Source organism: Caretta caretta, chromosome 17 (assembly GCF_965140235.1).
Source record: "Caretta caretta isolate rCarCar2 chromosome 17, rCarCar1.hap1, whole genome shotgun sequence".
Classification (NCBI taxonomy): domain Eukaryota; kingdom Metazoa; phylum Chordata; order Testudines; family Cheloniidae; genus Caretta; species Caretta caretta.
In genome coordinates, this window is record NC_134222.1 from 24,386,389 (window position 1) to 24,409,430 (window position 23,042).

The 23,042-nt window shown below is 54.6% G+C and overlaps 2 protein-coding genes across 3 annotated transcripts in view; both read left to right on the forward strand.

Annotated features, from left to right (window-relative positions):
• The window catches only part of LOC125623894 (claudin-4-like), a 35,124-nt gene extending 12,287 nt beyond the window's left edge, over positions 1–22,837 (forward strand). For both annotated transcript variants that reach the window (XM_075120764.1, XM_075120763.1), the window contains one exon: positions 19,559–22,837. In XM_075120764.1, the coding sequence (XP_074976865.1) occupies positions 19,585–20,229 (645 nt within the window). In that variant the 5' untranslated portion in view covers positions 19,559–19,584 and the 3' untranslated portion in view covers positions 20,230–22,837. The remainder of the gene's footprint in view (positions 1–19,558) is intronic.
• LOC125623897 (claudin-4-like) lies at positions 8,061–9,301 on the forward strand. Its single transcript, XM_048823956.2, has one exon. It carries the CDS (start codon positions 8,128–8,130, stop codon positions 8,755–8,757), a length of 630 nt encoding a protein of 209 aa, XP_048679913.1. The 5' UTR covers positions 8,061–8,127; the 3' UTR covers positions 8,758–9,301.
• Positions 22,838–23,042: the final 205 nt, after the last annotated feature.

Sequence of the window (23,042 nt, forward strand, 5' to 3'; positions counted from 1 at the left end):
TTGGATTCTTCCATCCTAAGTGCAGGACCCTGCACTTATCCTTATTGAACCTCATCATATTTCTTTTGGCCCAATCCTCCAATTTGTCTAGGTCCCTCTGTATCCTATCCCTGCCCTCCAGCTTATCTACCACTCCTCCTAGTTTAGTATCATCCGCAAATTTGCTGAGTGCAATCCACACCATCCTCCAGATCATTTATGAAGATATTGAACAAAACCGACCCCAGGACCGACCCCTGGGGCACTCCACTTGACACCAGCTGCCAACTAGACATGGAGCCATTGATCACTACCCGTTGATCCCGACAATCTAGCCAACTTTCTACCCGCCTTATAGTTCAAATCCTTTCTCCCTGTTCAAATCCTTTCTCCCCCCCTGGCAGAGGGGAATTGAACCTGAGTCTCCCACATCCCAGGCGAGGGCTCTAACCACTGGGCTAAAAGTTATAAGTTGGGCATGGCCTAGAGTCTGCAGGACTCCTCCATTCAGAGTCTGCATGGGACCTGATTCGGCAGGCATGTCTGTGGGATGGGCTCCATGGATGCGATGTGTGGAGCAGTGCCCCTCTTCTCCTGCTCTGTGGATCATGCTGGGGCTTGAGGCATCCAAACAGTGAACATGTCCAGAGGCAGACACATAGGCACTTAGGGAGCTCATAGCTTAGCGGGTGAGGCAGGAGCTTTGTGGATCCCAGCGGAGCCTAAGTCCGGGATTTGGCATTTGTGGATCTAGATCCTGGGGGTTTCAGGTTCCTAAAGGGTTAGGCAGCTGCTTAACCAGGGTTTTGAGGATCTAAAAATTGGGTTTAGGCACCCAAAGTGGCAGTTGGGCACCTAATTCCCCTTGTGGGTCCAGCTGTGGGTGCCTAGCTCCGGGCTGCAAATTCCACTGGGTGGCAGGGCACCAGAACACCTTCATTCCTATCCTATAGATATAATAGTGTATCCCAGTGGTGCTGGTGCAAGGGGGGGCTGCCGCACCCCCTGTCGTGAAGTCGTAATAACAAACACCAAATACATGGTTTCCATGGTTTCCGTCATCAGCATCCCCACTATAAACATTGTTCCAGCACCCCTGGTGTATCCAATATATAGTTTGATCTACTGAAGCTCTAGTACAAGTGGGTTGGTCCTGCTCTGAGCAGAGGGTTGGACTAGATGACCTCCTGAGGTCTCTTCCAACCCTGATCTTCTATGAGTCTATGATTCTTTCAGCATAAAGCATCTAAAATAGAAGAGGAGGTAAAACAGGAAGTTACTTCACAACCTTGCAAGAGTTTGTGGTTCAGCCTGGCTAGTTTGCTGTTATTTATCCTGCATCCCCAGTGTGGCACAGAAACAGCACTTGCTGGTTGACAGGTTCAAAGGCTTCGAAGGACCCTGGCCTGTGTGGCTGTCTAGAGCATCATTGTTTTTAGCAAGCGCCGTCATTTTTTCATCACTATGCCCCAAAATCCTCACTCAGTTTCTAAAGTACGGTGAAGATGGCATCTGGCTCCAGTCCAGATCCATCCTATTTTTGCTATTAGGGAGGTGCTGTGCTGGAGGGCTTGTGGGGAAGGAGGGACATACTCGCACACGGGGTGGTTGTGTCCCAGAATTAGAAGGTTTTGGGAGGAAATTATTAAAGAGATTCAACTTATGACAATATGCTTCCTAGAAATCCCCTGAACTGCTGACTTAATGCTCCAGCAAAGGAGCTACATTTTGAACAGAACAACAAATTAATTCTTTTTTATTGTTAGCTGCAAGATTTCGTAATGCACGTTATTGGAAAAATATCGCTTCTCCTCCTGTGGAATTGGGGTAAAGTAACATATGGACAGTCCTTGTAACGGAAAAGCTTTCACACCCAGCATGTAAACAAGAGAAGCACTGAAAAGAAGAAAGGTATTTAGAAATTTGGACACCCTTTTTAGTGTACTTGGAGGAAGAGGGCTCTGCAGCCAGAAAGCCAGAATTTTTAGCCAGGTTCTTTAAACATTAACCTGATTCTGACTAAGGAATAAGTCATGGACAGTGGAGTATGTGAACGTTTGTTGTAATTTTGCCTTTTTAAAAAGAAAATCATGACGTAGCCCCCCAAAATCCTGAGATTAAAAATGTGTTTTTGGCCTGTCTTCTGACGTTTGCAATACCCTGCTTTGGCAGTATATGCAGTGTTGGCCGCTCTTCCACAGGTACCGCGGGGAAGACGCTTTTGGTCCCTGCTGTATGAACTCATGCTAGAGGACCAGCTGAGATCGGGGCCCCATTGTGCCAGGCACCGTAGAAACACACAGAGACCGCCCCTGCCCCAAAGAGCGAACAGTCTAGGGGAACACAGACACTGCAGCTCTTCGCACTGCAGCACCGAATGCTTGGGCACCCTGCTGCCTGCTGCTATTCGCCATGCGGAGCTGGGCACCCAGGCTCCCACCCAGTGCATGGGGCGCCTAAGAACGGGAGGCCCAAAACCCACAAGCCGTGTTGCCTAAGCTAGCAAGTAGGCATGCTGAGTCCCTCCAGGGGATTTAGATGCATAGATCCAGGCCGCAGGGACTGGAACCGGTATTGATTTGGGTTCGGTTCACTGTCAGGTTCAGTTGCAGTCAGTGTGTTTGGATTCAGTTGTGGGTCAAGACACACACCCACACCCATACACCCCAGTTCAGCTACTGGCGCAAATCAAATTTCAATCTTAGTGGAAGTAAATTAAAAAAAAGAGACTTGAAGCTTAAAATGGAAACTATTTTGATTTTTGAACATTTATTGATTGTTTAACTTTAGCTTTCCATGAGTTTTCCTAGTGTTTTTGTGTCAAAATAAACAGGACTATTTTTTACGAGCAACTTGTTTGAGCGAACATCTTCTAGCATTTGCTCTATCACACTGGTCCTCGGGGGAGGGGAGAGAATACATTTGAGTTTGGGGCCTCCAGTGGGGCAGCTGGTGGGAGGAGCTGCCCAGGGGCTGGTGGGGGAGGCCTGGTTGGGGAGCCATTACGGTTCCCTTGGGCTTGAAGAGTTATTGTTACTTCTGAGACCAGGGAGCGTCCTACCTCTTTTTTCCCCAGAGGGGAATCTCTGAGACCATGGGGCCCTGGCTGCCTCACGTGGTGCAGCTTCCCCTCCCTGTCTGCTCGCATGTTCTCATTCTCCTCCTCAGACTGTGGCCGCTTTTTCTGATAGCGACCACATGCCAATGTGGTATTTTGTTGGCGGGGCCATGGCCCCGTCACTTTTAAAAGTGCCCTCCCACTTTTTACTGTCCATAAGAGGGAGCGATGGGGGAGAGGAGGCAGAGAGGAGTGAGCAGGGGGTAAGGTCTTGGGGGGGAGGGGTGGCATGAGGCCAGGACCTTGGGGGAAGGGGACGACAGTTTGGGCACCAGTGGCCCCCCACTCTTAGGAGTTTCCGCCCCTCCTGTTTTGTTGTCTTGTTTTATAATGAAAGAGGTCACGTTTTTTTAAAAATATTGAGCTAAAAAATGTGTACCCCACACCCCTCCTGGGTGTGGTGCTCTGGCCTCTCTAGTGGCACCGAGAGAGAGATTAATTAGCCGGCCACAGCCTTAGGTAAGGGCCAGGTGGCTTTTAGCTCACACGGTAGTTGCTCATGCAGTGAGCTCCAGAGGCCCCACGTTCGATCCTGGGGTCTGTCGGTGTTACAAATGCAAACCTTTTATTTTAACGGGGAACCCCCATTTTTTCAGTTCAGTTCTGGTTCAGGGCCAGTAGGTAGGACAAAGCTGGCGTTCAGGGTCAGTACGGGTTTGACTCTCTGACAGAGAGGTGTTTGGAGAGTAGCAGTTAAGCACCTGAGTCCCCCTTGAGACTCCCACCCCTAGTGTAAAATAGTGAGTTTGTGATCTAGGGGCAGGAACTAGGATTCACCAAACTCACCTCATGTGAAGGCCACCAAACATCCATTACATGGGAACAGCATTTAACATTGCTGAGCAGGGCAGGATTCAGACAGGCTCCGTAGCTCATTAGCAATGTCCTGAGGCCATCAGTACCCCATGAGCACCTATCTTCATGAATGAGACTGTTTTCAGGAAAGGTAAGTTCTGACCTTTTTGAGCTCACATAGGCCCAATCTCCCCTTTCCGGTCAAACAGGTAAAATCTGCCACACACTGCTGTCATTCTCAAACACAGTCTACAATAAAGTGCCCCACCCCTATTCTTAAAGGACAGCTCCCATTAACCACAATACAAACACTAACAATGCAACAGCAAAGCATGTATTAAGGCAACATCCAAATTCACTTCTAAGTACAGAAATGTTACACTAATCCAACAATTTCTTCAGGTTTCTTTGTGCATATTTTTTCACCACTCTATGGGATATCCACCGGGTTTGAGCGTCTAACTTTCAGTTCTACAACCCAAGCTCCACCTCACTTCCAGGAGCACCTGGGGGACCAGAGAAGCCTGCTGTTAGCAACTATGTGAGCCAGTGGGTGCCCACAGTGGTCTCCTGGCTACAGCGAGTGTAGCCGCCTGCCTGCATGGAACTTGTCTGCATGCTAGTTGCAGCAGCTCTGTAAATAGCTCTCTTAAGAAAGAGCTAGGTTAGTTTTACAAGCATGGTGCCCGCCCATGTTACTACCAAGCAAGCAGTACATGGCACAGACAACAGTCAGTTGCAGCATTGCCTTTGTCTGGGTCATCTGGCTGACTGACCCCCTAACTGTCTGCATGTACAAGCAGGAGCCTTATTGCTTGAGCTGAAGAACCAGCAGTCTTAGCATGGAAGCAGTTGCATTCATAAACCTCTTTATGTTATCTAGTCACTAGGGGTTGGCACAGAGCCAGACTGGGTTAATGTGGGTTACAGAAACTCCTGTATTGACTGATACAGACCTTCTGAGTCGCAAAATGAACGTGCCCTGGTCTGTCGTGTTCAAGGCCTGGGTTCTGTCCCGAGCTGTGCCTGAAGTGACCTTCTCTCGGGCACCGTATCTATTAAACAGGTAAGTGACAGTTGCCCCCAAGGCAGCAGTACAGTGCAGAATAGCGGTTGTGAAGTGTCCAGCAATATTAATAGTCATCAGTAGATGATCAGGTATTAGAACTCATGATCTCTGGGCTTACACCATTGTGAATTTTCTGCTAGGCTACCACAGAGGGTGAAATGCTCTTGCTCTGCTTATAAGAATTCCCCTCAATAGTCTGTGCCTGTTGCCCCTGCACCTGAGTCCCTAGCATAGGCGACGAGTTATACAGGCCCGTGGTGCCCATGCTCCACCAATCTTTAGGAACGTGGGCCCGGCTCCACCAATGTTTGGGCTTACCGCGCTTTGGGTGGCCCCGTGCTTCAGGGGGACGCAGGGTCCAGGGCAGCCGGGAGGGCTAGTGGGGGAACTGGTGCCGGCAGCAGCAAGAGATCTGGCCCCAGCCCACCCCTGCTCCACCCTTTCCCCCAAGCCTCCACCCCGCTTCTTTCTGGCTTCTGTCCCCTCCCCCAAGCGACGCCAGGAGCTGGTGGGGCGGAGCAGAGCGGGGTGGGCTGGGTCTGGGTTGCAGGCCCCCCGCTAACCTCCCAGTCCGCCCTGGACCCTGTGTCCCCCTGAAGCATGGGGCCCCCCCAAAGCGTGGGGCCCGGGGCAATTGGCCCGGTTCATCCTATGGACAGGACGGCTCTGCTTGAACCTGTTCTGGGCACCACCAAAAATTATACAAACCTGGCGCCCATGGTCCCTAGATGCATGTCAGTCATCTGTATCCCAGGTGGTGATGTAAGGGGAGCATCAGGAGGATTGTGGTTGTGAAAGGATCACAGTGGAGGTGACAATAACCAAGGTGATTAAGCTGTTGGGCTTTTGTTTGATTGTCTAGACGAGTCTCTGGTCTCTATGCTGGCATACTGCCCTAGCCTTGGGCCTTGAGGAGAAGCTGGAGCACACAGCTTGTTCCTTGGGATCTCCTCCCACACTCCAGAAGTCTGAGGCTTCCTCACAAGGTTACTCTGCTGTTTTCCTGCAGCATCTGTGATCCCCATTGCTCACTAGGCTGAATCCAGGGAGCTGGGGGCACTGGGTCCTGTTCTGCCATTCCCAGACAGTCCCTCCCAGATGGTGAGATGCAGACCAGGGGGATGGGAGAGGTTCTCCTCAGTGGGTAGGCTCTGATTTCTGGATCAGATACTTGTCATGAGTGGCCACTGGCTGTGTGCCTGGGATGGTGTTGCGCTGCTCTCTGGGAAGAAGCAGGGGTTCAGGACCCTGTTCCTGCCCATTTTCACTCTCTGGGTCTGGGCAGCAGTCATGGCTGCCTCAAAACCACAGCGATGGGTGTGCAGAAATGCCTAGATAGCTAGAGGGGTTTGTCTGGAGCTGGATAGACCATTTCTCCGTTGTCTCTATTTCCCCAAGAACCTGTGCCCTCTCCATTGCCAGCTGGTGGCTCTGCAGCTTGGGACCTAGCTGTCTCTTCTCACAGAATATCAGGGTTGGAAGGGACCTCAGGAGGTCATCTAGTCCAACCCCCTGCTCAAAGCAGGACCAATCCCCAATTTTTGCCCCAGATTCCTAAATGGCCCCCTCAAGGTTTGAACTCACAGCTCAAACCACTGAGCTATCCCTCCCCCTGCAGTGGATTTCCCTTCAGAAGCAGCATAAGATCCCACTTGTGTCCCAGCCCAAGCTAAGGCCGTGAGTCAGCAGTAACTAGCTGTTCTCCCAATGAGCGCACCCCGTGACATGGGCCCATTGTGACCTGGGGTGAGGTGGGGAAGTAGATCTGTCTTGGGCTCCCCAACACCCCTCCTGGGCCAGGCCCATGACCTCCTGTGCCTTTGTCCTGATAGCAAGGGTTTCTCAGCCAGGTGTGGTGTGGTGTAGTTTCTCAGGCCCATGGGTGGTGGTAGCTGCCTGCAGACCTCAGGGGTTGCTACAGCCCAGCTATCAGCCCCAGCTGCCCCAGGGCAAAAGGCAGGTCTGCACCACTCCCTGCCCTGGTCTGTCTGTTCCTCCCCCAGCCTCTCTCTGGGCAGGGAGGGTGAGGAGCGTTCTGGGCTGAGTCAGCGATTGGGACAGCAGGGCAGTGTGGTGGCTGCAAGTGCTGTGTGACACTGCTGTGCTGGAGAGGAGGAAGGGAGGGATGCTGCGTAATGACAGTCCACAGAAAGCTCTTGTGTGCAGTGCTTGTTCACAGGGATCTGCCCCAGCCCTTCCTCTCTGCAGCAGCCAGCAGCTCAGACCGGTTTGGGGCTCTCAGACGCACTGGGGACACCGCATCCCTGAGGCCTGATTCACACTTGGATGCTGTCAACAACCAGCCTTGGTACAAACGAGGGCAGAGGCTTGTGCTCTGTCGGCTGGGGTTGGGCGGGATGAGGTGACAGGCTCCCAGCAGTGCACAGTGCCACTGTCCCCTCTAAGCTGGGTGTGCGCACACACGGATCCTAAACCCCGCACACACAGCAAAACACCTCGCATACTGAAATTTGCGCAGAACACATTTTTTGCGCACATGGCCTGTCAAAGATTAGAGGGAACATTGGGCTGTGCTAATAGCGGGGAGCGTCCCAGAAGTGACAGCTGTGGAGAGCACAACCCTATAACAGGAGTGACCCCCGGGAGCACCATTCTACTGGGGGCAGAAACTGAGGCACAGATGGATCACATGTCATGGCCAAAATCACACAGTGGGTCAGTGGCAGAGCTGGGAATAGAGCCCAGAATCCTGCTCCAGCACTTAGACCCTCTCTTCAAGCTTCCTCCCCTCCACCTGCAGAGCCTGCTCCCCCCACCATCGGAGGAGGCGGGGGGGTGCTCTTTCCAGATGGGATTTTAGCAAAGCTGGGAAAAATCCTAATTTAGGATAAATGGTGGGAGCTGTAAGGCAGCCCAGCTATTTGCCCCTGGGAGCAGCCTCCTTGGTAGGGCGTGAGAGCTGGTCCCTCTGTAATCTGCCCTGGGGCACCACTGCTGTGATGAGAATGCAGAGCCCAGGAATCCTGGGGAACTGGTTTTACACATTCTGTCTGTGCAAAGTGGATGGAGCAAGGGGGATGAAACTCCACCCCCTGCAAAGGTTTATAACTTCTCCAAATGGTCCAGCCGTGGAGCATTGCATCTCCACTTCCAAGGACACCAGTCAGCTCTGTCGGGGCTTGTGCGAGGCAGAAATCAGGGAGTGATGGCCTCTATGGGGCTTCAGGTGCTGGGCATGGCCCTCTCTGTCATTGGCTGGCTGGGCACCATCCTGTGCTGTGGGCTGCCCATGTGGAGGGTGACGGCCTTCATCGGGAACAACATTGTGGTGGCTCAGATCATCTGGGAGGGGCTGTGGATGAACTGCGTGGTGCAGAGCACGGGCCAGATGCAGTGCAAGGTCTACGACTCCATGCTGGCGTTGCCCCAGGACCTGCAGGCGGCTCGTGCCCTGGTGGTGATCGCCATCGTGCTGGCCGTGCTGGGCCTCCTCCTGGCCATCATTGGAGGGAAATGCACCAACTGTGTGGAGGATGCTTCTGCGAAAGCCAAGGTCATGATCGTCTCTGGAATCATCTTCATCATCGCTGGCATCATGATCCTCATCCCCGTCTCCTGGTCAGCCAACAACATCATCCGGGATTTCTACAACCCCATGGTCACTGAGGCGCAGAAGAGAGAGCTGGGGGCCTCCCTGTACATTGGCTGGGCTGCATCCGCTCTCCTGCTCATCGGGGGGGCCCTGCTTTGCTGCAGCTGCCCCCCCCGGAATGAGAAACCCTACTCTGCCAAGTACACTGCTGCTCGGTCGGTGCCGGCCAGCAACTACGTATAGGGACCATGCGTGCTCTGAGCCTCGGCCACCCCTCCTACCCAAGACAATCAAGGAGCTGCTATCCTGCTCAAATCCAGCCCGCTGCTCTGCTTGTACCTCTGCCTGAGCCCAGCTCTCCCCCCTGTGGCCCTGGACCTGATGGCTGAACACAGACAGAAGCTGGCAAGGAGCTTCCCGAAGGAGAAGACTGTGGCCTTTCCACGGGCTGGGGCCTTGGGAGAGCAGCTCGGCCTCCTGAGAGCAGAAGCCCCACGGTGCCAGGGCTGGCTGGCTGCTCAGACACACCCTCAGCACATCCCTGGCTGACGTGCACAGCTGGTGAGCGGCTGCACAGCCCCAGTGCTAAGAATCTGCCACTGCAGCTTGTTTGTGCCAGAGCACAGAGCTCTTGGAATTCCTCAAGGTCACCTGAGCGAAGCCAGCCTGGGCTTGGACCTGGCAGCCCATCAGGGCTCTGCTGGGCATCTCCACAAGGCGCGGCCAGCTCCGGCGCTGTCAGCCAGCCCCCTTGCAGCTCTGGCACCGCCTGTGCCCACCTCGGAGGGGGAGGGGGAGGAGGGGTGCACTGGGCGATGTGTGCGGGGTGGGGGGTGGAGAGTAGTAAGAAAGTTTGCAGGTGCTTCTCTGTTTCCCTTGAGATTTCAGCTGGTTCTTTAATCCGAGTTAAAATGGAGAATAGATAGAAACAGTCCCTGACTGCTCTGGCAGCACTATGCTTCAGGGGGACAGAGAGATGACGCTGGGGCAGGGCAGGTCCTCCCTGGGAGCAGTGAGCCCAGCCCTTGCAGAGGAAGGAAAGCTGCAGCGAGGCCCAGGCGTTGCCATTCCTCCCCTGCAGCACCTGAGGGAAGGGTGGGGACCTCTAGGCCTCCTTCCAGTACCAGAGCTCGGGTCTCCAGCAGGTGCTGGCATTTCGGTCGGGCCCTTGCCCAGGGGTCAAAGCAGGAGCTTTTAGTCTGAGACTGCCTTATTAGAGTGAAACTGAAACAGGGCCCCTTTGTGTCTCCATGTGTCTGTCAGTGTCTCAGGCTGGGTGTGAGTCATGATGTCTTGGTGACTGCGTTTCGGTCTGTGTCTCTGTCTCTGGGTGTGTCTGAGTTTCTGTGTTTGCCTGTTGACTCACAGGGTTGTTGTTCAGTGGGTGTCTCTGTCTCACTCTAGGGGTCTGTCTTGCTCTTGGTGACTCTGGCCAGGTCTACACGAGAAACTTTTGCTGGTAGTGCAGTGTCACGTAGGGGATGTGATTTGTACCACATTTCTGTGCTGGCAAAAGCTGCAGAGAAGGTGCAGGAATGCTAGCAAAAAAGTCCTTTGCTGGCATAGCTTATTTCTCTCAGGGAGCCAGGATAAGCTGTATTGGCTACAGCACTCTTGCTGGGACAAGCTGCATCTCCCCTGGGAGGTTTGCCCCCGTGGCTGTACCTAGAGAGACACACTGGCCAACGCTCCGAGTGGAGACAGGGCTCTGGCCTGCTCTTAGCATCCACCAGAGACAGTGCTTGGTTCAGATGGTCCATCCTGAGGGGCTGGGCTGCTGAGCAGGGAGCTGTTTCCCGCCATCCCACCCCTGCCCTTGTACGGGGAGACTTTGGCAAACCAGTAAAGTGCCTGAAGCCTTGGGTTGAAAGAGCCCCGGGTAACACCCTGTGTTTCTGCTTTGACCCATTCTCAGGCCTGTATTTGTTTAGCTGCACCTGTGATTTCTGTGTGAGTGGCACCTGCGGGAGGGGCAGTGCTGGGGACTGGATGTCAATGGCCCAGCTGGGCAAACCGGTTTGGGAGGTGGGAGCAGAGCCAGGCAGGCTGAGCAAGAGCAGAAAGGAAGGGTACTTCCACTGGTGGCACACCCCCTCTTTGGGAGCCTGAGGCCGCACATGTCCAGCTCCGGCTGAGTCTGGAACAGGGGAGCTGCACCCGGACCACTGCAAACAGGAACAGCCTGAAGGCTGCCCAGATTAATCAGCTGGCTACAGCTCCTGTGGGCTGCCAAACCTGGGGAGGGGCAAAGCCACTGTAACAGGCACCCAATGAGGCACCAGGCGCATCCTGTGGCCTGATGCTGGCTCCCACCTATGCAGACTAGACCAGGCGGTTCCAGGGTTCACCTCTGGGAAGGGGGCCCCCCGTCGGCATGGCTGATTTGCTTCCTCAGTGGTGACCCATAGGCCTCCCCCGAGAGCTGGAGCATGGGGCAGAGCTCCGCTCATGACAAGCAGAGTGGCTCTGGAGGCTGGAAGTGCCAGGCGCGGGAAGGGTGGAGCGAGCATGGGCGCTGGGATGCCAGGAGAGTGATGGAAGGGGGCTGTGCCCCAGAGTGACCTGGGAGCCCCCTTCTGCAGACTGGGGGCCAGGCTGTGATCTTCCTGCCAATGTGAAATATTAATAAATTAGTGCCATTTTCTACATTAAACCGCAGCTGCTCCAAACCCGGCTGTGCCGTCTCTCGTTTCCCGTCGAACAACCGCGGGCTGAGCCGGGGCCCCCGCCTCCCGGCAGCTCGTTCACGGGCGCGTAGGCAGCTTTGGGGGACGGGGCAGGGATGGATTGGGGGGTTCCAGCATCAGGGAACTGCAGGACTGGTCTTGAACTACCTGCCCTGGGCCTGTGCTCCCCACACATCCCCCCAGAGCCCTGCCCCCAGCCTGTGGTCCCCACACATCCCCCCAGAGCCCCGCCCCCAGCCTGCTCTCCCCACACATCCCCCCAGAGCCCTGCCCCCAGCCTGTGCTCCCCACACATCCCACATCCCCACTCCAGAGCCCCACCCTGCCCAGAGTCTGTGCTCCCCACACATTCCCCCAGAGCCCCGCCCCCAGCCTGTGCTCCCCACACACCCCATTTCCCCGCTCCAGAGCCCCACCCCACTCCTGGCCTGTGCTCCCCACACATCCCCCCAGAGCCCCGCCCCCAGCCTGTGGTCCCCACACATCCCCCCAGAGCCCCGCCCCCAGCCTGTGCTCCCCACACATCCCCCCAGAGCCCCACCCTGCCCACAGCTTGTGCTCCCCACACCCCCCCCAGAGCCCTGCCCCCAGCCTGTGCTCCCCACACATCCCCCCAGAGCCCCGCCCCCAGCCTGTGCTCCCCACACATCCCACATCCCCACTCCAGAGCCCCACCCTGCCCAGAGTCTGTGCTCCCCACACATCCCCCCAGAGCCCCGCCCCCAGCCTGCTCTCCCCACACATCCCACATCCCCACTCCAGAGCCCCACCCTGCCCCCAGCCTGTGCTCCCCACACATCCCCCCAGAGCCCTGCCCCCAGCCTGTGCTCCCCACACATCCCCCCAGAGCCCCGCCCCCAGCCTGCTCTCCCCACACATCCCACATCCCCACTCCAGAGCCCCACCCTGCCCCCAGCCTGTGCTCCCCACACATCCCCCCAGAGCCCTGCCCCCAGCCTGTGCTCCCCACACATCCCCCCAGAGCCCCGCCCCCAGCCTGTGCTCCCCACACATCCCCCCAGAGCCCTGCCCCCAGCCTGCTCTCCCCACACATCCCCCCAGAGCCCTGCCCCCAGCCTGCTCTCCCCACACATCCCCCCAGAGCCCTGCCCCCAGCCTGCTCTCCCCACACATCCCCCCAGAGCCCTGCCCCCAGCCTGTGCTCCCCACACACCCCACATCCCCCCAGAGCCCCACCCTGCCCCCAGCCTGTGCTCCCCACACATCCCACATCCCCACTCCAGAGCCCCACCCTGCCCAGAGTCTGTGCTCCCCACACATCCCCCCAGAGCCCCGCCCCCAGCCTGTGCTCCCCACACATCCCACATCCCCACTCCAGAGCCTCCCCAGCCTGTGCTCCCCACACACCCCACATCCCCCCAGAGCCCCGCCCTGCCCACAGCTTGTGCTCCCCACACATCCCACATTGCCCCCTCCAGAGCCCCGCCCCCAGCCTATGCACCCGATACATCCACGTCCTCCCTGCAGAGCCCCACCCTGCCTCCTGGCTTGTGCTCCCCACACACCCCACATCCCCCCTCCAGAGCCCCATCTTGCCCCCGGCCTGTGCTCCCCACACACCCATGTCCCCCCCTCCAGAGCCCCACCCTGACCTGTGGCCCCCCCACACCCCATGTCCCCCCCAGAGACCCACCAAAGGCCTGTGCTCCCCACAGACCCCACATCTCCCCTTCCAGAACCCCAGCCTGTGCTCCCCACACACCCCATTTCCCCGCTCCAGAGCCCCACCCCACTCCTGGCCTGTGCTCCCCACATACCCCACGTCCCCCACGTCCCGAGCCCCACCAAAGGCCTGTGCTCCCCACAGACCCCACGTCCCCCCTCCAGAACCCCACCCCACCCCCGGCCTGTGCTCCCCACTCATCCCAAGTCCCCCCCCTTCAAAGCCTGCCTCTACCCCCAGGGTTGGCTCCCCACACATCCCACATCCCCCTCCAGAGCCCTGCCCCCAGCCTGTGCTCCCCATACACCCCATGTCCCGCTCTCCAAAGCCCCACCCCCGGCCTGTGCTCCCCACATATACCACATCCCCCTCTCCAGAGCCTCACCCCCAGCATGTGTTCCCCACACACCCACATCCCCCCCTCCAGGAGGCTTAACTTTGTGATTGTCCTCACCCACAACTATTTCACATTGTCCTCACCCACAACTATTTCACATTGTCCTCACCCACAACTATTTCACATTGTCCTCACCCACAACTATTTCACATGTGGGGACAACGTATATACCTTCAAGTCAGCAGCACTGCTATGGGTACCCGCATGGCCCCACAGGATGCCAACATTTTTATGGCTGACTTAGAACAACGCTTCCTCAGCTCTCGTCCCCTAGCGCCCCTCCTCTACTTGCGCTACATTGATGACATCTTCATCATCTGGACCCATGGAAAAGAAGCCCTTGAGGAATTCCACCACGATTTCAACAATTTCCATCCCACCATCAACCTCAGCCTGGACCAGTCCACACAAGAGATCCACTTCCTGGACACTACAGTGCTAATAAACGATGGTCACATAAACACCACCCTATACCGGAAACCTACTGACCACTATACTTACCTACATGCCTCCAGCTTTCACCCTGACCACACCACACGATCCGTCGTCTACAGCCAAGCTCTATGTTACAACTGCATTTGCTCCAACCCCTCAGACAGAGACAAACACCTACAAGATCTCTATCAAGCATTCTTACAACTAGAATACCCACCTGCTGAAGTGAAGAAACAGATTGACAGAGCCAGAAGAGTACCCAGGAGTTACCTACTACAGGACAGGCCCAACAAAGAAAATAACAGAATGCCACTAGCCATCACCTTCAGCCCCTAACTAAAACCTCTCCAGCGCATCATCAAGGATCTACAACTTATCCTGAAGGACAACCCATCGCTCTCACAAATCTTGGGAGACAGGCCAGTCCTTGCTTACAGACAGCCCCTCAACCTGAAGCAAATACTCACCAGCAACCACACACCACACAACAAAAACACTAACTCAGGAACCTATCCTTGCAACAAAGCCCGTTGCCAACTGTGCCCACATATCTATTCAGGGGACACCATCATAGGGCCTAATCACATCAGCCACTCTATCAGAGGCTTGTTCACCTACACATCTACCAATGTGATATATGCCATCATGTGCCAGCAATGCCCCTCTGCCATGTACATTGGTCAAACTGGACAGTCTCTATGAAAAAGAATAAATGGACACAAATCAGACGTCAAGAATTATAACATTCAAAAACCAGTCAGAGAACACTTCAATCTCTTTGGTCACTCGATTACAGACCTAAAAGTCACAATTCTCCAACAACAAAAACTTCAGAAACAGACTTCAACGAGAAACTGCAGAACTGGAATTAATTTGCAAACTGGACACCATTAAATTAGACTTGAATAAAGACTGGGAGTGGATGGGTCATTACACAAAGTAAAAACTATTTCCTCATGCTAATTTTCCGCCCATTGTTACTCACACCTTCTTGTCAACTGTTTGAAATGGGCCATCCTGATTATCGCTACAAAAGTTTTTTTTCTCCTGCTGATAATAGCCCACCATAATTGATTAGTCTAGTTACAGTTGGTATGGCAACACCCATTGTTTCATGTTCTCTGTGTATAGATATCTTCCTACTGTATTTTCCACTGCATGCATCCTTGAAGTGGACTTTAGCCCACAAAGGCTTATGCCCAAATAAATTTGTTAGTCTGCAAGGTGCCACAAGTACTCCTCGGTTTTTTTATTGATGAAGCTCTTGAGCAAAAACCGCCCCAGGACCGACTCCTTCTTTTGTCCTTAATGCTAACATTGTTTGTTCCATCCTGACCCCAAGTGAGGAGGGCATGACACTTCCGTAACAGCTCTGGGAAGAGATGACCCCAGCATCTAACATGGGTCAGGTTGATGAACAGATTACACTTGTCACATGTCAGTTTCCAGTGTCTCCATGGGCTCCTGTTACAAAGGAGGGGCTCTGATGTGTTCCCAGGTTAGCAGGAACTTCTGATAGGTCAGGAGGATGGGATCCCACCCAGGGGCACCGGAACGGGGTGGGGGAGAGTGGGGCCAACAGGCCATGGCCCTCCCACTTTTCACCACTGGCCCAGCCCCCTGCCCCTCATCTTCCCCCCCCAAGGTTCCTTCCCTTCGCAAGGCCGGAAGCTGGAACCCGGCCCAGGTAAGAGCAGCCCAGGGAACCTGGGCAGCTGTGGGGAGCCGCAGACCCTCCACCTGCCCAGGGTGGGGGGCCCAAGAGCAGCCCCTGGCCCGTGTCCCCACCCCCTGGGCTCCCTGGCCAGGGCAGATGGAGGGTCCACAGCTCTTACCATGGCCTGGGTGTGGCTCTTCGGCCCCAAGGCCCCGCCCCCCAGCCAGGCTAGAAACCAGAGCCGGGTTGGGGTAACAGCTGTGCAGGCAACTGTGGGGAGCCACAGATCCTACACCTGCCCTGGGAGGGGGGCCTGCAGGGCAGGGACATGGCCAGGGGCTGCTCTCAGGCCCCACGCGGGTGGATGGGCCCAGGATCCCCAGCCCAGCTCCAGCTTTGGGGGAAGAGGAGGGGCAGGGGTGGGGCCACAGAGAAGGAATGGCTACGTGCCCCCCCCCCCCACTTTTAGGAGGAATCTGTTACCCCTGAGCCCACCCCAGAGAAAGAGGGAAGAGGAAGAAGCTAGAGCAAAATGGAGGAGAGGGGAATGGGGAGCAGGGAAGTGAGACTAAAACCAAAGACAATGGAACAAGTGACACAAATAGCAGTGTCCTTTCTTTGGAGCAGTAACAGGGCGTGTCCACTCTGCAGGGCTTTGTGACACTTACCTAGTGATCCACAGCTGTGTCTGGTAATTAAACACTATCACTGATTCATATGCTGCTGTTCTTACTTCATTTCATTCTGTAATGAGAACTACACTTAATCAGCCAGCGAGTAACTTCAGAGTTACCAGCAATTGCTGAGCATTCTTCCACAGTCCCTGCACAATAACTTCTGTGGTTAATGACACCTTCCAGTCTGACAGCTGACCAGCCAACCACAGCAGGACAAGCTACAGCTCAACAGACACCCCTACCAAAAGATCAGCCTTCTACAAGCCACTCAGAGCTGGTATCCAGCAGTGAGAACCCTTCGACTGGCCAGCTCTTTGCTGAAATTGGTGCAAACCTTGCAGGAAGCACGTAACTAGGAGAATATGTTAGAATCCTGGAATTGCTTTCAGAACAGTCAGGGATCACATACAAGTGAAGCCCAGCACTAGGATCACCTAACTCTTTCCATTATAAAACCATGTTTTCAGTTGCTTATAACTTCGTCAAACTTCAAATATTTGGTCTAATTTAGAAATTGGTCCAATAAAAGATATTATTTCAGCCACCTTGGCCTGGGACCAACACATCTACAACAACACTGCAAGAATTAAAGTTCTCCATGCAACCTTAATTTGGTCCCCTTGGACATACCATTAAAGACTATATCAGAATGCATGTGATTACACACTAGTTTTCCGGAACGCTTCCGATGAAGTGAGCTGTAGCTCACGAAAGCTCATGCTCAAATAAATTGGTTAGTCTCTAAGGTGCCACAAATACTCCTTTTCTTTTTGCGAATACAGACTAACACAGCTGTTACTCTGAAACTAGTTTTCCAGAAGATTCTTGCCTTATTCTCTGCACAGGATGGATACTGCTCTGGGATGAATCAGGATGGTGCAGTGAAGGAGTCTCTTGTCTGTAGAACCTCATTTATTGCAGAAGTTGGAAAGTGTGTAGTGCATGGGGAAGGAGTCTGCAAGAAGAGAAAGGATGTTCTCATGGTTAAGTCACAGAGTTCCTGTAGGATGCAATGTTCACAGTTGGTCATTAATTGTTTGTTCCTTGTTTTCTGGGTGCCCAACATGAGACTCCTGGGTTTGAGTTGCAGAAGTGCTGAGCACGCACAGCTGCAGCTGAATTCAACAGGAGCTGTGTGTTGAAGATATTGTAACTGCCTGTTATGCTATAAATAAAAAGTGTTAAGTCAAATTCAGGTGTGAGGCATCTCAAGTTGGACACCCAAATTAATATTTTTGCCTTTACTCTCTCTGTGCTTTAGTTCTCCAAGTGTAAAATGAGAATAACACCACCTCCCTACCTCCCACAGGTGTTGTGAAGAGCTCAGCTACCGTAGTGATGAGCACCACAGGAAATTAGTAATTCTGTCTTTGGTGCAGGTTTTGAATAGTGGGCAGTAAATAAAGTGCTGGGCCACACCTTAAATGATGAAGATGAAAAGATATTGAACAGCTGCCTCATTCCAGAGCACAAGGCATCCTGAGCACTGAATGAGGCCAGAAATGTGGAAAAATTAGCATGTGATCATGTAATAAAAGAATGCAGCATAATGTACAAGGGGGCCAAATTAAAGTTGCACAAGTAACCTTTCATTCTGGTATTTCATAACTTTTGGCTACTTGACTATGCAGCCTTAATAAAGTTCCTTTATTTTAGTTTGTTGTGTGGAAAAAACAACCAACCAACCCAAACAGAAATTCCATTTTGTGGAACTGTACTGACCCCTCAAGCTGGGTAGAACCCAGGATAGTCATATCCACAGCACAGCCCTCTGCCATTTGAGCTTAAGGACTAGCTTGTTATCCTCTATGTGTACCAGCCACTGACTAGAGGGTAGTCACTTGCCAGTGGGTTACACAACTATTTCCTTGCCAGCAGCGGAACACAGTGAGCCAGGATTCATGGATTCTGTTCTTGGCTCTGGTAGGGGAATGTTGTCTAGTGGTCAGAGAGCAATAACCAAGCACATGGACCTGGCACCCTACTTCTGAGCGATAACGTGGCTAAGGGGATGAGACTTGAGTCTGCCCTACTAGGGACTTGTGTTCTATCTCAGGAGCCTTTGCTCAGGAATAAGGGAGCACGGGGCACAGAATTATCACCCCCAGTCAGCAAGTGAGGTGAGACTTGTACTCCTGGCTCTCAGCCCAGTGCACTTCCCCCTAGGCTAAGAGGTATTGGAATTGGGGGCAGAGGCTAGCTAGTGTGGGCCACTCACTGAGACTGGGGAGTATGGCCTGGGGAGCTGGCCTCTGCCTTGGTGGGTCCTGCGCTTATTGGCGGATTTGCTCGCCTCAGAGATTCACGGCAGCCCTCAGTCTGGCCACTTTCGCTAGTGGCTCAAACCTGCCGTTCACTCAGCTAACCTCATCACTGGCCAGCATGGGGAAAAGGAAGGAGAACAATCCCCACAGTCTCTGCTGGTCTACCTAGTGGGTCAGGGGACAGGTCAGGGACCTTCCTCTCTGGTGGGACCCACAATCCAGGTCAACTCCTCGTGTATCCAATAGGGAGTTGGGGGGAACCCAGGCCCGCCCTCTACTCCGGGTTCCAGCCCAGGGCCCTGTGGATCACAGCTGTCTACAGTGTTTCGTGTAACACCTGTGTGACAGCTACAACTCCCTGGGCTACTTCCCCATGGCCTCCTGCCAACACCTTCTGTATCCTCACCACAGGACCCTCCTCCTGATGCCAGATCACGTTTGTACTCCTCAGTCCTCCAGCAGCATGCCCTCTCAGCTCCTTGCGCACCCCTCACTGAGTGAAGTGAGGTCCTTTTTAAACCAGGTGCCCTGATTAGCCTGCCTTAATTGATTCTAGCAGCTTCTTAATTGGCTCCAGGTGTCCTAATTAGCCTGTCTACCTTAATTGGTTCCAGCAAGTTCCTGATTGTTCTGGAACTGCCCCTGTTACCTTACCCAGGGAAAAGGGACCTGCTTAACCTGGGGCTAATATATCTGTCTTCTATCACTCTCCTGTAGCCATCTGGCCCAAACCTGTCACAACATATACACATGTACATACAGGTACATGTGCGCACAATCCATGCACATGCACACAATCCACATTCATGCAAGAGCAGGCACCGAAAAAGCTCAGCCTGAACAGGTAAAGTTTGGCATCGGGGGATATAATGGACAGGGTTGAGCGAAGGTAACCATGGGTATCGCGGCTGCTCTGCCTACGGGAAGCCAGCTCTGTCTCCTAGAACTTGGCCTCTGGCCCAGACGCCCAACATAAGACCCCAAGTGCCACTTCTTCTCAGATCGTAATGATATGCAACCAAGGCACAGCAAGGTCAGAGTGACTTGCCCAAGGTCACCCAGAGAGACTGTGGCAGAACCAAGTCTTCTGAGTCTGACCAGCTAATTTGGGGCCTTGATCCAGCTCCCCCTGCTGTTGCAGTCCCTGGTTTCATCTCCTACAAATTACTGGCATTCAGCTTGGGATGTGTGTGTGTGTCTGCTGTGCAGCATCTCTAATCTGCTCTTCCCACTGTCTCCAAAGGTGAGAGTGTGACTTGCCCGTAAGCCATGTCGGTGATGGCCGTGCAGATGGGGGGCCTGGCCCTGTCGGTGTTGGGCTGGATGGGCACCTTCCTGGCCTGTGCGCTGCCCATGTGGAAGGTGACAGCCTTCATCGGCTCCAACATCGTCGTGGCCCAGGTGTTCTGGGAGGGGCTGTGGATGAACTGTGTGTACGAGAGCACAGGCCAAATGCAGTGCAAGATCTACGACTCGCTGCTGGACCTCTCCTCGGACCTCCAGGTAGCCCGCGCCCTTGTTGTGGTCTCCATTTTTGCATCCTTCTTTGCCCTCCTTTTTGCCTTCTTTGGGGCTGAGTGCACCAGGTGCGTCGATGACAAGGAAGCCAAGGCCAAGATCTCCGTTACCGGCGGGGCTGTCTTCATTCTGGCTGGGATTGTGCTGCTCATCCCCGTGTCCTGGTCGGCCAACACCATCATCAGCAACTTCTACAACCCCATGGTGCCAGAGGCTTTAAAGAAGGAGCTGGGGGCTTCCCTCTATGTGGGCTGGGCCTCAAGTGCCCTCTTGGTGCTTGGGGGGGGCATACTGTGCTGCTCCTGCCCCCACAGCCAAGAGGCGCCATACCCCATGAAGTATAAAATGGTGAAGCACTCCAGCCTGGGGAGCTATGCCCTTAAGAACTATGTGTGAGGGGCCCTGCCTTGCCACTCCTGCCCCGGCCCATCCCACGTGCTCACAGGGGCCCCTTTACAGCCATCCAAATGGATGTTGGCTTCAAGCCGAAGTGTGTGAAATTTGTAGGGGTTCCCCTCCCAGTCCAGATCCTGCCCCACATGTATCCTCCACCCGTATCCCACCCCAACCTGTCTCACCTCCCCACGCATTTCCCTGCCTGAATCCCACCCCACCCATCCCACCTCCCCACATGTATCCCCCCACCTGCATCCCACCTCCCAATGTGTATCCCACCCCACATGTTTCCCTGCCTGAATTCCACCCCACCATGTGCATCCCAGCTGCATCCCATCCCACCTCCCACATGTATCCCTCCTGCCTGCAACCCACCACACACATCCCACCTCCCCACATATATCCCCCCCGCCTGCATCCCACCCCACCTGTCCCACCTCCTGATGTGTATCCCCCCTTGCATCCCACGCAACCTGTCCCACCTCCTTACGTGTATCCCCCCTGCCTACATCCCACCCCACCCCACCCGTCACATCTCACGTGGATCCCCCACACCTGCATCCCACCCCACCCTTTCCACCTCCCCACATGTATCCCCCGCCTGCATCCCACTGTGCCCATCCCACCTCCTCATTTGTATCCCCCCTGCATCCCACACATATTCCCTCCTTTCCCATGTCCCACCCCACATGTCACCTCCTTACATGTATCCCCTACTTGCTGGTGTCCTGCCCCATGCATCCCCCATTTCTGCCCATGTCCTGCTCCACATGCCTTCTCCGCACCCACATCCCCCTTGACATGTGCTCTGGACCCCCATAGTATCTAAGTGCCTTCTAGTCATGCATTAAGAAACGTGATTAACGTCTATCACATGTCAGAGGGAGATGTGTGTGCAGTGTAGTGCTTTGCTTGTTTGTATACACACACACACACACTCAGGAAAGGCTGGTTAGAACAGTGCAGCTTGCACTCAGAGAGGAAGGCGATGAGGTTGGAGACGGCCCACGTAGGTTGGTGAACCTGATCATCAGCCTGGGCCAATCAGGCATGTCCAGGTCAGTCTGTAGCCCTTTCCTCAGGGCTCTGTTTATTCTTTAACACAAAAAAGAAGCATGGAACAATAACAAAAAGCAACAGTCCTGTTCTCAGCTGTGACTGTGGGGCTCCCCAGCCTCTGATAGCTTAAGGGGCTGGACCTTCCCCACCCTGGAGCAGGGGAACGGGATTTCCTGCCCTCTCACACCCTCCTGCTGCAGCCACAAGAGACCACACTCCCAACCCTCTCCTGGGGCTGGGCTCTCCTTTATATCCCCTGGCTGGGAATCATCAGCCCAATCACTCAATGCTACCCAGAAGGGCCAGACTGGGTAGTTACAGTCCTTGCTTCCAGGGGAGGTCAGTGCAGGCTGGGACTAGCCTGCACCAATCTCTGGCTCCTGCATAGACCAGTTGTGCCCTGATGTGCAGAGTTCCATTGGCCTGCGGGAGCAGAGTTGTTGACCATGGTTCTCATCCCAGGGCTTTAGGTGCTGTCAGGTATCCTGGGGCCAGGCCACGGAACCCCTTGAAGATAAGGCCCGAGGCCTTGCTCTTGATCCGAGGTGCTGTGGGAAGCCAGCGCAGAAAGCAGTGGACAGGCTGGATGTGCCAGCCTGTGGAGATGTGCTGCAGCATTCTGAACTAGCTGGAGTTTCCCAAGACCTGAAGGCGTCATGCCCACTGTCGCTCTGCTACAGTCCAGCTGCAAAGGGACGATGGCGTGAGCAACAGAGGCCAGGTCTTTGTCTCCAAGCCAGCCTGGGATGGTAGAAACCAGCCACATCTCGTCCCTGCATGCGCCCTCCCCACTTCATCCCATCTGTGTCTTGTCCAAGTGCCCTCACCACCTGTTCAACATGTGATGCCTCCATGTCTGTGCCTTGCCCCTCAGCCCTCTGCCTGCGGTTGCAGAGTCTGGCAGCCGTGTTCTCGCTGTCCCTCCCAGCAGTTGGGGAATGTGGGACCAGGAAGAGGTGATGGGGGAGTTTTGCTTAATGCCCCTTGTCCATGAAATACCCCTCCCTCCTGGGGCTCAGCAGTGGGCTGCCATATCCATGAGGGAGTACCACAGGCTAGACAGATATTACGTATATAGCCTGATATTTCAGAACTGGGGCTTAGTTTTGGGTGTCCAACAGGAGACCCAGTGGGCCTTATTCGCCCATAGAACCTCTTGGCTTCAGCTGGCACTTCAGAAGATGGGCCCAGGGGGTCTCAGCTGGGCTCTGCAAATCAGCAGCCACATCTGTAAATGGTTGCCTTACTGTGTGCCGCGTACAGCCCCCAGAGCCACTAGCACCAGCAGCTGAGGAGACAGAGGAGTTGGCTAGCTGTGCCATGCCAGGGCTGGGGGAGAGGAGCGGGCAGCCAATCACTTTGTGCTTTGGGTGGTGGTCATCCCCCCTGGAGATCTCTGTGCCTGTGTGAGCAGGTCTTGGCGTCTGAACCCTGCAGCATGAGGTCTGAGCAGTTCCAGCAGCTCTGGAGGAAGATGCTGTTTATTGCCGTTGGCCTTGTTGGGCCAGCTGACCCAGGCTGGTTTTAATAAAGGCTTTGGTAGCTCGAAGGCTCAGTCTGGGCTGATTTCAAGGGAAGCTGGAGACCGTCTGAGAGGGAATCTGCTGCCCTGCGGGTGGTGGGGGGTGATTCTTGGGGGCTAACATTTCCTGAGCAGGGGTGCAGGATCGGGGCGGGTCAGGGGGCCATGGTCCCATCACTTTTGCCTGCCTTAAGGGTGAGCAACAGGGGGAGGGTTTGGAGAGGAGCAAGGA